The sequence below is a fragment of the Rhinopithecus roxellana genome, chromosome 2 (genome assembly GCF_007565055.1).
Source record: "Rhinopithecus roxellana isolate Shanxi Qingling chromosome 2, ASM756505v1, whole genome shotgun sequence".
NCBI classification, from domain to species: Eukaryota; Metazoa; Chordata; class Mammalia; order Primates; family Cercopithecidae; genus Rhinopithecus; species Rhinopithecus roxellana.
This window is the reverse complement of record NC_044550.1, coordinates 54,399,967-54,414,740: the sequence shown is the minus strand read 5'-3', so window position 1 is coordinate 54,414,740 and position 14,774 is coordinate 54,399,967. Positions and strand designations below refer to the sequence as shown.

Below are 14,774 nucleotides of genomic sequence, written 5' to 3'. Positions count from 1 at the left end.
TAAAACAGCGCGGACTTCTTTTCCTTAAGGGAGGAATAACTTCCTTTACAATGAATTAAAGCTAATTAATTCAAAGTTAACCAGTCTTTTTAACATAATACTGAAAATCTTTAGTTAAAAAAAAGTAAGAACAGTTGCCCATCATTAAGTCTAATTATTTAGTTATTTATGCCTAATCACAATAAAGTTGAAGTCTGATGTATGGATTTTATTTCATTGATATTAAAAGATCAGATGAGATTTAACCTTTCTCTGCCAAAAAGAATACTTTTTTATTTTTATTTTTTATTTTTTATTTTTTTATTTTAGAGTATGCCTGCTTTCTATATTATTTGCTTCTCTCTTGGTTTGTATATACCCTTAAAGTTTTAACTTGTTCCAGTTTCCCATGCTGGGAGTTTTAGGAGTTTGAAATTAAAATACCAATTCATTGGGGCAGGGGTTCCTCTGAGCCATGAGAAACATGGCTCAAAGTCCTGAAATTAAAAAGCAAAAGTTTTGGTCGAAATCCTACTCCTGAATTGGTCTCTGGCAAGTTACCAAATTTATGTTTCTCAATGTGTTTAAAACAAAACTACTTTCACCTGCCTAAAAGAGGCATCGCGAAAAACAGGTGTCGCACTGTGGGGCATCTCTTAGAAAGTTCTTCTTATCACTCCGGCAATACCTAACATTCTGGACTTGCAAAAATAACTGTTCTTTAGTACTTTTAGCTAGAGCAGAGCTGTATGGGGTTCTCTAAATGAAACCACATGCTTCACATGGATTTAGTGGTCCCATTTGACATTTTCTCAAGGAAAAGATTCTTACTCAGGCTTCTTTGGTGAAAATTCTGGTATCCATGGGATAACTTTAGGCCCTCATAATTACCAGAGGGAATTCCCAGAGGACATGGCCCACTCCTGGAACACAACTCCACCATGCTTAATTCTAAACCAGTGGAGCAACAGTGACCCCCAGTGGCCAATGGTGTGGTCTTCTTACCCCCAGTTTGTGCTTCTAAGGAGAGCTAAATAATTACATAGTGGAATAGTCACCATCCAATCCATCTTGGCAACTCTTAAATAAACTAGATAAATCAATACACCTCTCACATGCTTGGTTTTATTTTAACAACAGTCCCTAAATATCACTATAGCAGTGGCAATAATGTATCTCTGTTAAATAGAGTGCTTGTTAGGATTTTGATTAATATAAGGTCAACAACAAATCATTTTTTGTTGCAATCTTGTTATTGAAAACATCGTAGAATGTATTAATTCCATGTTTGGTGACAAGTTGTTTGTAATTAAATGATTCTCGCTGAGTTAACTGGGTTTAAATCCTCTACCATTTACAAGTTATTTGACCTTAGATATGTCGTTTAAGCTTTTTGAGCCTTTGTAAGATGTAAGAAATGTTAGCTTTGTTTGTAAGAATTAGAGATACTACATATAACATGCCTGGAATGCAGCAGGCACTTAATAAATAATAACCATTTTGATAGTGGTGGGACAGGAGATTGGGCTTAATGTGTAATTATGCCAGAGCTTTTATTAAATTGTTGAAACAAATTCTTTAGATAAGCATTTTGTGTAATGAGGACTGAGGAGTGGAAAGGCAGTTCCACCTAACATATGTGTTCTTCTTTCATTTCTTTTTCTAGTCTTTGAAGCCATCAAATCATGCTACCATCCAGAGTATAGTGAGAGCTGTGGGGGTCGTTCCTGGGATTCCTGAGCCTTGCTGTGTACCAGAAAAGATGTCCTCGCTCAGTATTTTATTCTTTGATGAAAATAAGAATGTAGTGCTTAAAGTATATCCTAACATGACAGTAGAGTCTTGCGCTTGCAGATAACCTGGCAAAGAACTCATTTGAATGCTTAATTCAATTATTAGTTTATTTTTATGGACTTCCTCTTTTTTTTTTTTTTTTTTTTTTGCACTGCCAATGCATTTTGTTTCAAAAGATTATTTCTATAGTCAGAGGGGAATGAGCAAATAGATTGAAGATTTCCACCAAGGAAAAGGACTGTATTTGTTTCTGAATGTAACTTAAAGCGAGATTTTAGTAAATATGGACATCTATTTCTCTTTTTGTAATCAAACACAACAACTTATCAAACTGTTTTTAGAACTGTTAGAGAACACACTGGTTTATTTTTGTAATGTTCTTTGAAAACAGAATGAAGAAGCAGCGATAGCTTGTCATTTGTCTCATTTAATGACTAATGGGAAATAGAGAACAATTTCATGTTTCGAATTAGGCTTATTGCCTTAGATTCCTGAGAAAGTGCTGAATAATCAACTCTGATGTTTTTCTTACGTTGTTGAGACTCTTGTTTACCCTTTTTTTTCCTCCACAAGTCATTGTGGAAGTGTAATGGAAAGTTGTGCTGAGCGTTAGTATCTATGTATGTGCGTACATGTACCGGGTGCCTGTGCCCTCTGTAGGATGGTTTGCTTAATATGGTTTTATAATTTAGTTTACACAGTATTCTTTATTTTTTTAATTTTATATTTTGGCAAACACCATTCGGTTATGAGAACTTTGCCAAAAATGATAGAATAATTCAAGAGCATATACAGAGAGTTACCACTTGACCCAGCTATTTAATTGCAAATACAGTTGTTTTCATTTCATTTCCTACCAGAAAAGGGAATCAGCAACCCAGTTTTTGAAAACACAAGTAGAATTCCTCTTTTGTACTTCTTTTTCACAAATGCTTTTATTTATTCTAAATTGTATTTAAAAATCCTTTCTAAAGCCATTCACTTTTTAATTCTCCTGATACGCCTTTACTTACTATGAAGTTATTGATAGATGTTGAGGCCCAAAAACTGATGGAATATTGAAGATTTTCTTAAATGATCAATTTAACCATAACCAAATATTGCATATCATTCTTCAGTCACTTCTAAGTCAGGCACTTTTTCACATAGATCAGGGCTTTTGGCTCAGTCATGAAATCTACAATTTAGCAAAGCTTGCTAAACATTATTCACCAGGTATGGGAATCAAATATAGACACTTGTTTGACTTTGTTTTCCATTTCTATGTGTCACATACATATATGTGTCCTCTTATACCTTTACTCTTAAAAATTATTTCAAAATCCTTCTTCTCACTGTATTTATTTGTGTGATGGAAATATATTCAGGCCATAGATCATTGTTGGTGGTAATCTGTGGTTAATCCTCATTTTAATTCAGTCTTCTCTGATAGTTAGATATATCTCAGCCATTTTGGAGGCTGTGCAGTATCAGAAGACATGGAGTTTGTTCTGTCTCTGCCTGTAGCTAATTATGATGGTTCAGTCATTTAATAAATATGTTTTGAGCATCTATTTTGTGAAAGACACTGTGTTACCTGTGTGTCTTTAGTGTCCTCACTGGTAAAATGAAGAGGCTGGTCATGAGCTGGAAGGGTTAAGTTTATAATTCCAGCTATTTCATACCCGTCTTCCTTGAAGGAAATGATAGTGATAGATATAAAAACACTGTTTAAGTCCCTCTTTTAATAAACTAAATGCAAGAACATCCTATACTTCACTGTTAGTAAATCAGTACGGCATTTGCTTTGGTTTAAGTGGTATTTTGTTGAAAACCCATTAAAAGAACTCATGAAAAAAAGCTCTTTGACACCTTGGGGTACACAAATGTTGGTGTAGGTGTATGTTAATTCTGTGAGTGAGACACACCAGTTCTAAAAAAAAATGAGTGAAGTTTTGGTGCCTAAGTTACCATGCTTTCTTCTACTTCATTTTTTCTTACAGTAGCATGACATTAAAGACTCAAAGTGAGATGGAGGATAAAATTACTTTTTAATACTTGTTCTCAAACGTTTGAAAATAAAAGTATATGACAGAAGTGGGCCAGAGTGTGGCCACCATCCTGATCATACTGTTTTTCAATAAAGAAAACATTTTCATTGGTAGATTTGGTGAAATTCTAAATTTAGGTTTTTTTCTAGAGATGTAACAACCAAAACTTCTGGCAATTCCCAGTATCACTTCTTAGCCTTCTTATAACCAAATGCCTGTTTGTTATTTTGAATCAATGCCTACTTATTACTTTCTTAATTTGAATCAATGCCTACTTATTACATATTGCACCCCACAATGGCCAAAAACCCACTACATAACAAAATTTACAGGTACCAACTAATTAAGATTATATTTTAAGTAGCAATTGATATAAAATTACAACACAATGAAAGAACTTGGGTAATCTCTTAGCAATGAAAATAGGTTTTAACCAGTAGTTTTTCTGGGTGCTTTGTAACTATCATTTTACTACTGAATTGAGGATGTATTATGGCATAAATTGGAAGAGTTTTATTCCCAAAGAATAAAGCAAGATTATCTTTCAGTAGTAGAGATTGAAGTAAATGTATTACTATTTTAATTAATACAGATTTACTAATAATAGTTAGAAAATTGAGTACGTGTCTGTTTTACAATGTGTAAGGTACTAGTTTCTGTATAATTCCTACATAGAAGTTTTAGAAATCTGATATTAAATTATTAAATTGGCACTCATGAGAAGAGAAGCTACAATTATAAATGCCATTTGCTAAATCATGCATAATACTCTCTCTCTCTCTCTTCCCCTACAAGTAATCTCTCTACCCCTATTTCCAGATGCAGCATGCACACACACACACACACACACACACACACACACACACACACACAGAGTCAGTTACTGAAAAAAAAATTCTTTTTTTTTTTTTTAATGGAGTTTCGCTCTTGTCACCCAGGCTGGAGCGCAGTGGCGCAATCTCCGCCCATTGCAACCTCTGCCTCCCAGGTTCAAGCAGTTCTCCTGCCTCAGCCTCCCAAGTAGCTGGGGTTACAGGTGCCTGCTACCATGCCCGGCTATTTTTTTTATTTGATAAAAAGAATTCTTTTTTTTTCAATAATTGTTCTCTTGAATTCAAATTAAGGGACTGCCAGTGTCAACAGAATATTTTTAAAATAATTTGTTGTAACCTGTGTAAATAATACACAATTCACAGGATTTGGAGTTGTAGAACTTAAACTGGAAGATTGGATTCCTCAGATCTCAGGACTACAACATTCCAGATAAATTTTTACATTCCTTTTGCTATATATTAACTGATGAACATTTATATGTTAAGATTTTTTACCTTAATATTTCTGAATAAAACACTTGTTGTCCATTTAATATTTTCATAGGCAATCAAATGTGAGTAATACTGCTAAGAGTCTGATTTATTAAAAATGTTTGTATAATTCATTCAGTTTAGTCTTTCAGTTTGGCCTTTCTGCTTTCACTTTTCTCTATGCTAACAAGTAACTAATGTCTGGGCATTGACTGCTTATTGAATCAAAGTTGGGTTAGAAAATAGTTATGCACACCTGATATGTAAGACTATAAAGAACAGATTAAATAAGAAATCTTGGGTAAGCTGGACTTTTCTGTATAGCTCTTTTTTCCCCTGAGTTGTATTTTAATGTAGTTTATAAGTGATAAAATGATCCTTGTTTTCTAAAAACCAGTCCTTCCCTTCAGCTTTCCACAGTTGCTGTAAATGTTTAATACTTGTACAGTCAATGGCAATTTTAAATATATATTATATATGTATATGGAAAAAGTTCAAATATGATTTTAATTTATTTAATGACTATTGCCTTCCTGTAATGATAATAATTTTCATCCTTAATTATGGTAATAATTTTAGCAAGAAAAATTCCTTTTTACTACAGTTTTTAGATGCAAAATGTAGTTTGGTTCTTTAGTCAAATCCACTTAGAGGGTATATTGCAGTGAACCTGTGAAGGATACTTCACTACCAATGTATAAGCTTTGTTGAATTTGTATCATTTTCTTTCAGTAATGAAAGCTATTCATTATACAGTATGGAAATAAAAATTGCTTCATTGACCATTCATTTTTACTTACTGGGAAAGACTATATATTTCCAGACATTTTCAAGTGTGCTGCATTTGAAAAGAGGTAATAAGGCTTAATTTAAGCATAGAGTTGAATATTTTCAAATGGTATTCTAAATGGAGCATCGTAACTTCCTCTTAACAGAACATGATTAACATTGTAAAACAATATTGAAAAATACCCATCACGAAAAACATATCTTTCAAGCTTGAGAAACTCAACTTAATTTGTTTCATATTTTCTTTTCCTTTTTAACCAAAAACTCCACATTTAATAGTTGGAGATTTTTTTTTCTTTCTGGATATCTGACTCACTATTTTGACAATAACTTTATTTCATCTATCATTCTTATCATGTTCCATTCTTTTAGAATGATAACTATCTAAATTTAATTAATCTTATCATTGAGATATATTCTAGCCATTTTTGTTTAGACCATAGTTTTTTAAGGAAAAAAAAAAAGACCTGAAATTAAGAAAAATAATATGCTTTTATATTATTTTTATTATTTTTATCCATCTTTGTAACCCTGTGTGTGATGTTTGCATTTTGGAACTACAAGGAAATTTTAAAGATCATCTTGAACAAGTTCCTTAACTTCTCAGTGCTTCATTTATCTCACTTATAAAATGGGACAATAAACTTTCTGCTTCATAGGGTTGTTACAAGGTTTAATGAGATAATACATATAAATGACTTAGCCAAGTGTCTAAAACAGAATAAAGATTTAGTAAATGTCAATTGTTATTATTTTTACTGTTATCTAATCTAGTCTTCCCATTTTCCAGTGAGGAATTGTAGACAAGCTATACTGTAAGTTTGGATGTCTACCCATCATGCCTCCCTTTGGAACTGGCCCCCACCAACAAGAATGGGTTCCTTGACATATGACAAAAGTGGACATCAGTCAGAAATTGGACCAATGCTGGTAAAGCTGAGGGGTTAGTTAGCAGCATGACTGGCAACGGAGGCTGCCACTGGTTTTTAGCAGGCATGTGGAAAAGTTGTAAAAACTAGTCGTGGAGAGAGAAGAATAAATTGGCCATGGATAGAGAGAGCATTGGGCCTTGCAGAGTAAAAAGAGTGGCTGCTCTGTTTCCTGATGATATTTTAGTTCCTGTACCTTTTTCTCATAAATTGAACTTTCTGTCCTTGGATTGCATAGGCCATCCCTGAAAACTCAACAAATTACCCACTTGTACTTATGCTGGTTTAAGCCAATATCTGTAACTTGCAACCAAAACAGTATTGACTATGATATACTGGACTAAGTATCCCAGTTCCATAAGACTAGCTACTGGAAAAACTGGTATTAGAATCCTTTATAACATTATGGAGAGAGCATCTTCCTTGAGATTATACCATCTTGAGTTTGAATTCTGGTTCTATTAGTTACTACCAGAGTGATGTATGCCTCTGAGGAATATTGATGGAATCATACTTTCAGGGTAGCCAGTTTTGTGACTAATGAATACTTACAAAAGAGTTTCCCCAGTTGTCATGCCAGAGGACTGTCTTGAAAAACCACTTAGAATTGGTCTTTGTAGCTATTAGAAGATATGGTGGGCATTAAGGTTGAGAATAAGAACGTTAAGTACACATCCACTTAGTATTACCAAGGATTATTCACATTGTACAAAACTCTATTTTAATGGGTAGAGATGTGCTTGATGATATAAAGCATTAATCCCTACATTGTCTGCAGTCTCAGAAGTGGAAGTTAGCTATATGTAACTATTAACAAGTGAATATCAACCAGTAAAATGAAAATATATTCACATAGGAAAAGCACAATGTTACAGAGTTATATATTTACACCCACAACACACAAAACGTAAGAACTCATGAGCCTTCCCTTCATACTCTTTTGTTCACAAAAAGTGGATGTTCTCATAATATGATATTTAAATTTTAATTTGGGTAATATTTGTTTTTTCAATTGCATTTGAAGCAACATCAGAATCCATGGCAATGCTAAGCTCTGGGCTTGAGCACTTTCCTAAGTTCCTTCACCTCCTGGACATCCTAATTTTCTCCAGGTGGTCCTTAAAATTCCTTTTTGCTCTAGAATACCAGAATCCATGAGTCAAACACCCATATTAAATCACAACTTACCAACATTTTTCTCCTGATCACATCTTGGGAAAAAAACAACAAAAGTCGTGATGGAAGGGAAAGAAAAGAACGCAAGAAAGGACCAGGGGAATAGATCATTTGTCCCTCAACTTAGGACATTGCTGATTCTATCTTACCTCTATCATATGATGGTGTTTGTGAGATTCTTCTACTTTGCACACCTACATTTTACTTAGAGTATTCTTCCTCTTACTTTAATAGTAAAAAGTAGATGTTATTATTTGTTGTACTATATTTTAACAAATAATTAAGTCATCTAATACCTTAACAAAAAACAAAGCCGAAGGAATTGTAAAAAATAGACTAAAATAATATATATGTGTTTTTCTGCTATATGAAAGTTCATTTTTAAGCATATTGTATTTTATAGATATAGGCTTAGAGTCAATTTACATTAGAATCTCAACTCTGTCACTTACTGTGGGACCTTAGACAAGTTATTAAACCTCTTTCTGTTTCCATGTCCTCATGTGTAAAATAAGAACAAAACACAGAGCCTACCTTACAGTGCTGTGAAAATTACTTGAGCCATTATACATGAAACACTTATAAATGTTCATAGCGCAAAGTTAATATTCTTCAAAATTAGCTTTTTGATTTTTCAAAAAGCAGTTTATACACTTCCGTGATTGAGTCCTCATTTGACCCTGAGAAGTAGTGGTGAGTAGTATCCTCATTTTACTGACCCAGGAGAATAACTGATAAACCTTAGGTCAGAACCATGCTACTAACGTCAGGGCTGGGGTTCCAGCAGTGATAATCTCACCCCAATTGTCCTATTCTTTTGCACTTCACCTCAGATACCTCTTTTTAAAGAAAGCTGCCAGAGTAATTTTACCCATCTTTCCTCGGAGTTCTGAGAAATTTGAGGAAAATAGACTGTGGCATCATAAAGAAAGCAAAAAAAAAGTTTTAAAAGTTTTAATAATGATAATATTTGATTAGTGTTTGGATCTGAGAACTTTCCCCTGAGTTGAACTTCCCTGCCCAATTTCAGGTCAACCTGGGTGGTACAGAGATGGTCTCAGTGAGCTAAATTCTTGGAAGATGGAAAAATGTGTGTTTTGAGTAAAAAAATTCTGAAAAAGGGAAAGTCAAAGTGGGGCTGAACTGTGTGCTCTCAGTTCCCATTTCTTATCATCATCAATCAAATATGTTTCTCCCCTTAAAGAGAAAGGATGGGGACAAGAGCAGAAAATATTACTTCCAAACTGTTTCCACCCAGAGAGTACAAAGGAATTCCTGTTCCTGCCTAAGGAGAATAGAGGTAGTATATTAGTAAGAGCCTCCCCCTCATCTCCACAATGCCACTAAACAGGAAATTCTGGCCTTCCCTACATCCCATTAAGTTTGAAAAGCCCAAAAGAACAACAACACAGGTGACTGAAACTTTAAATCTTAACATGGCCCTACTAAAACTATGAACCAATGGTCAAATCACCAGCTTTTACCCTGTTATCCGTAGGATCATTGCTTCTCCTCCCATGGGGAAAAGCCAGGAGAGGAGGAAGAAAAAAACCAGAAGTGTCTCCCAGCACTGTTTTCTCTTAGCCATTCGGGTGGAAGTTGAGCTCCCTTTAGAGAAAAATGAGAAATGGGGTAAAAGTGACTTTCCTAACATATCTTATGATATGAACTGTCTCTTATCTCTTTTTAAATTAAAATAAACATAAGTTATGAAATTTAAGCAAACACTATATACAGTAATCATTTTAGGTAGTTGGGATTTATTTTATTTTCATTTTTTTGGTATGAATTTCCTTGCCTTGTGTACTATGCCTATTTTCTCTAGGTCCATCAGAGGATGTGGAAAGAAAATCCATCTTTGGTTTGCTTCAAGTCCAAGGCCATAGTTGTCTGAGTATTTGAGATACCTCCCATAGAGAAAGAGAACTCTAATTTGCAAGACAATTGGAGGCCACTCTGTTGATAATTAACCAGATCAGAATACCCAAGAAGCATTATTTTTACCCTCCCAGCTCAATGTTATCATTTTAGTTGGTGGCAACTTGGTTTCAGTTTGTTCCTCATTTCTTTTTGGTTCATGAAAACACTGCCTTAAGGGCAATAAAAAATCCAGTCCCAGAAAAAGTTAAATCAGAGAGTAGCAGGTGTTTTCTTCCCCTTATTCCCTTGATCCCAGCCCCATACTCTGACACATATACCACACACACACATACACACACACGTCCTAGAAAAAGTTAAATCAGCAGGTAGCAGGTGTTTCTTCGTCATATTCCCTTCATTCCAACCTACTCACAACTGGGAACTGGGGATGGGGGAAGGAGAAAGGGAGAGAAGGAAAGAAACAGAGAGAGATGCATAGCTCTACCAGAACATCACAGAAGCAGAGAGAGAGATATGGTCATGATCCAACCCTTTGTTCAAAATATTAGCCAACTACATTTTCAGATTCATCACATAGGCAAACTGCCATCAAGCTGCAATGAAAACCAACCCCCACTTCATGGGGCTCAGGCCAGATGTGAATGCAGCAGTCCAGAGGTGAGCAAATTATGTGCAAGAATCATGTGAAAGAGCATTCCCCAAAATGAACTCACTTAAGGAGAACATTTGGTGTTTACAGGACTTCAGCCCTGTTTTCTGGAGATTTTCCATCACTATAAACACTGACATATACACACATGAACATACATGGATTTTTTAAAATGGGCCTAGCATATGTGATTTCACTAAATTATCTCATTTATTAGAAATGAAAAAAATTAATGGTACAATATCAAAATTTTGGCAGGTGATACAGTCACATAGACAAATGCTGAATGGAAGCCAGCGCCCATAGGCTGGTGATAATACATGGAAGCTTGGAACTGTTAGTAATCTTCAGATGATTTTGTAATGCAGAGGTAGATGACCTGCCTAGCTAGGGAGTATGTGTCAAAACTGGCCCCTTGGAGCTCTGCTTTCTACTTCATTTGACTTGAAAGCCACCTTCTAACACATCCATGGGATAGCAACATATGATAAAGAGATGCTTCAGGTGTGATAGGATAGGCTGAGAGCATTTCAAAGTTCATTTGCTTCTATTGTCATCAGCAGTCCCATTTCTTCTTTCACAGTGTAATGGGGTTGACTTTAAATTCTATCTCACTCTAACTAGTTACAGAACTGAGATCTGTAATTTATCATTACGTGAATGGGATCTCTGTCTTGTAGCAGGCAGATTCCTCTACAACATTTTTTTGAACTGCCTGTGAGAAAATAACCTCAAGTTTTGAGAACAAGGAAGAAATCGTCTAAACATGAGTATATTGATTTAGATTAAAATGTCATATTTTACTTACATAAAAATCTTAAAGAATCTTGGACTTTGTTAGTATTATTTCTTTTGCAGCTTTCTGGAATAAAATTTGAATTTGAGAGAAGGCTCAGTCGCCTCTAGAATGGTTGTCAGGCACATGTAGATGATGACCTACAAATCTGAATTAGTATAAAAAGTAAAACTAAAGTAAGTTTAAAAAATGGAATGATTAAAGTTACTTATCTATCAAGTATTTTTTGAAGTTTTTTGTTTACTGAATTTATGGTAAAATGACAAAGCCAAATCCTAGACTTTCGTAATTGATGAAAAGTAATTATTTGGACTGTAAAACCTTTTACTCAAAAAATAGTGTTTGTTTTGAACCACTGGGAATTTGAAGAGTATTACCATGACCATCCTCCGAGACAAGAGGTCCTGAATAGTAATTTATCTATTAATTGGCATAAACAGCAGTGGCTGACAGTGGAAAGACTAATTGTTCAGTAGTTTGAATGACAGGCAGACTGGAATTTCATTTGGGCCTAAGGTTTAAAGGTCTAGCAAAAATAATGTTAAACCACTCAGAAAAATTCCCTTAGTAGATGAAAGAGTTGGGAGGGCGTGAATCCGAGGCTTTGCTAAACCACAGCCACTCGCCATATGTGGCTATTTAACTTTAAATTAATTAAAATTGAATAAAATTTTTAAATTCGGTTTCTCAGTCCAACTAACCACATTTTAAGTGCTCAATAGCTGTGTGCGACTAATGGTTACCTTTATTGGATCAGCTAGATATCAAACATTTGCATTACCACAGACAGTTCTCTCGGATGGCATGAATCTAAGGGATAAATAGGAAGCAGATAGATTTTGACCCTTCAGAAAAAAAATGTTGCCTGTTGTGTGTCCCTCAGCTGAATAAGAGACACTGTCAAATAGGGAGATACTTGGCCAGAAAAGCAGTAAAGGACTCAGTGTCCTCATGGATGACTAAAAATTGAAAAAAAAATTTTATTGAATTGAAATTGAACAACAATTTCAATTGAAATAGTTGATGAAACAATTGAAATATTTCAATTGTTTGATAATAATTCAGTTTAGTAATTCTTCTATACAGGCAAATCACTTCACAAATCAAAATCATTTACAACCATGTACAATGGTGTAGAAAAACATCACAATTACTTTACAGAGATTTGATTTAAATTGCATCATATATTTATGTATTCTAAAATGTAAAATTTTCCCCCAAATTTCGTATCAGTCTACCTTCCTTTGAGATAAGTATATTGTTATTAAAATAAATAATAAATATTTAAAAATGATTAAGTCAGAAAGGTCACCATTTTCAAGGCTAACATAGGAAGTTGTGGGTATAAACTGAACAAAAGCAGTCAGTTTTAGCCTCTCCAGCTACTTCTCTGTTTGATGAATGCTTGTCTGGAAAAGCTTCAGTTTTAGAAGGGAAATATTTAGTCTCTATAGCTCACAGGATATACTTGCTTTCTGTATTCTGAAGAACTTGTGTTCCTCTAAAACATTAAAAACAAATTTTTTTAGCTTTTCAAGATACAGAAGTGTCTGCCAACTGACCAGAAGTGTTAATGTATCTGGCACTTAGAATGGAACTCACAGATCATGTGCATGAAATATATCTTAGTTATGTTTTTCAAAATGTGTAGGATGCTTTAGAATTTTCTTCTCAATATCTTATCTACAGAAAGAAATGGATAAAGAAAATGAGTACTGAATTATTCATTCTTGCTTCCAACCTAGTTTTAAGTAGAAACTTAATAACTGAAATAAGATGTTTGAAATGGAAACTGTGAGCAATAAGTAATCAAGAAGATGATACACAAAGTGTTAGAGTTGACAAGTGTTCAGAAATTCTGTTTGAGAAACCAGTAAATAAATAAATGAGAGACTTCTAAAGACGGGAGAGTAAAGAGTTCTAGCACTTGCTTCGAAATTCTTCCATGGCTCAGAATGAGTCATTACAATTTTTTTCTCCACTGTCTCTCTCATTGAATGCAGAAACAGCATTTGTCATTGAATGCAGAAAGAGCATGCACACACACACACACACACACACACACACACACACACACACACACAGTTACAGAAATTTTCTCTCCAAATATTCCCCCCTACACCTGACAAAACTACATTACACTTTCTTCAGTCTCTCTGATGCACCTGCATTCTGATTTCCTGGCTAGGGAGGAGAGTGGAAACTTTTGGAAGCTATCAAATTCCTCTCAAGTCAGCCAGGTAAATGAGTTACACATGGCTTCTAGTGTTCATGGGAGCTCCCTAATAATGTGATGAGGAACAAATGCAATCCATGGTCATGCACACAAACATACCAACACCAGATAGCTTATTCCTGTGTTGTGAACCTTGTGGTTGTGAAAATATTTTGTGCACCTTAAAATACAATACAACTTTCAGTTACTGTTTGTTTCTACGCATCATATCTATCAATTCACTCTCAATTCCCAATAATCCAAACTTAATAAATCTTCCTGGCTTTCTCATTGTGAATAAGAATGTTAATGGTACTCTTTTATTTTACAGATGTTATGTAAATAATAGAAACAAAAATATGAAATTCTAAGACCTTAAAACAACTTTAGACATGAATAACAATATTGATGTCTTCCACTTATTGAGCAATAGATAATACTAATTTTTTCACAACATCTAGTTTAATCTTTACAGCAGCGGAAACTGAGACTTAGAAAAGCTAAGTAACTTTCAAGATCTAACAGTTAATAAAAGTTATAGTCAAACTCCAGTCTTCTGAATCCAAAGCTAATAGCATAGCCACTATTAATAGTGCTAATGACTCATGGTGATGGACATGCATTATGTTATTCTGTGAGCTTATTTTTCCCATTTTATAGATAAGAAAATGAGGCCTAAAGATAAGTGAATTTCTAGGAAAAATTACAATGCTCTGCCCATTTATTTTTTGATTTTTTATTTCATAATTATTTCATGATTACCATTTTTATTTATTTTTTTCCACAAATATTTATTAAGTTCTGTGTTCAGTATGCTATCTGGGCTGGGAACACAAGCATACACAAAACAATTTTGATGCTTGCTCTCAAAGAATTCACAGCCCAGTACCTATAACGTGATTCAACAAGCAGAGCAGAGTGACACCACAGGATGTCAAGGCGATCTCCCAGTCCCTTCGGAAATCCCCAGAACATCTTATGAAAAGCAGCAATCAGCAACCTCTATTCTTCACGGAAGAGACAGCCACGATGATTGTTGCTGCCTTAGGCTGATCATAAGAGTACAATTATCCAGCCACCAGAAAGCTGGGCTCACTGCTACGAACCACCCGGAAAGTGCTGGGGCCATTTCCTGGCATCTGAGCCTAATATTTCCAGGGCATCTGGTCATGAATTCACTAAACATTTATTTAGCATGTACAGTATGCTAGGCACTAGAGACACAAAGTCAA

The 14,774-nt window shown here is 34.6% G+C and overlaps 1 protein-coding gene across 1 annotated transcript in view; it reads left to right on the top strand.

The window, feature by feature from the left end:
• Positions 1-3,324, top strand: part of BMP3 (bone morphogenetic protein 3) — a 31,117-nt gene extending 27,793 nt beyond the window's left edge. The window contains exon 3 of the mRNA XM_010354115.2: positions 1,646-3,324. Within this exon, the coding sequence (XP_010352417.1) occupies positions 1,646-1,837 (192 nt within the window). The 3' untranslated portion in view covers positions 1,838-3,324. The remainder of the gene's footprint in view (positions 1-1,645) is intronic.
• The last annotated feature ends 11,450 nt before the right edge of the window (positions 3,325-14,774 follow it).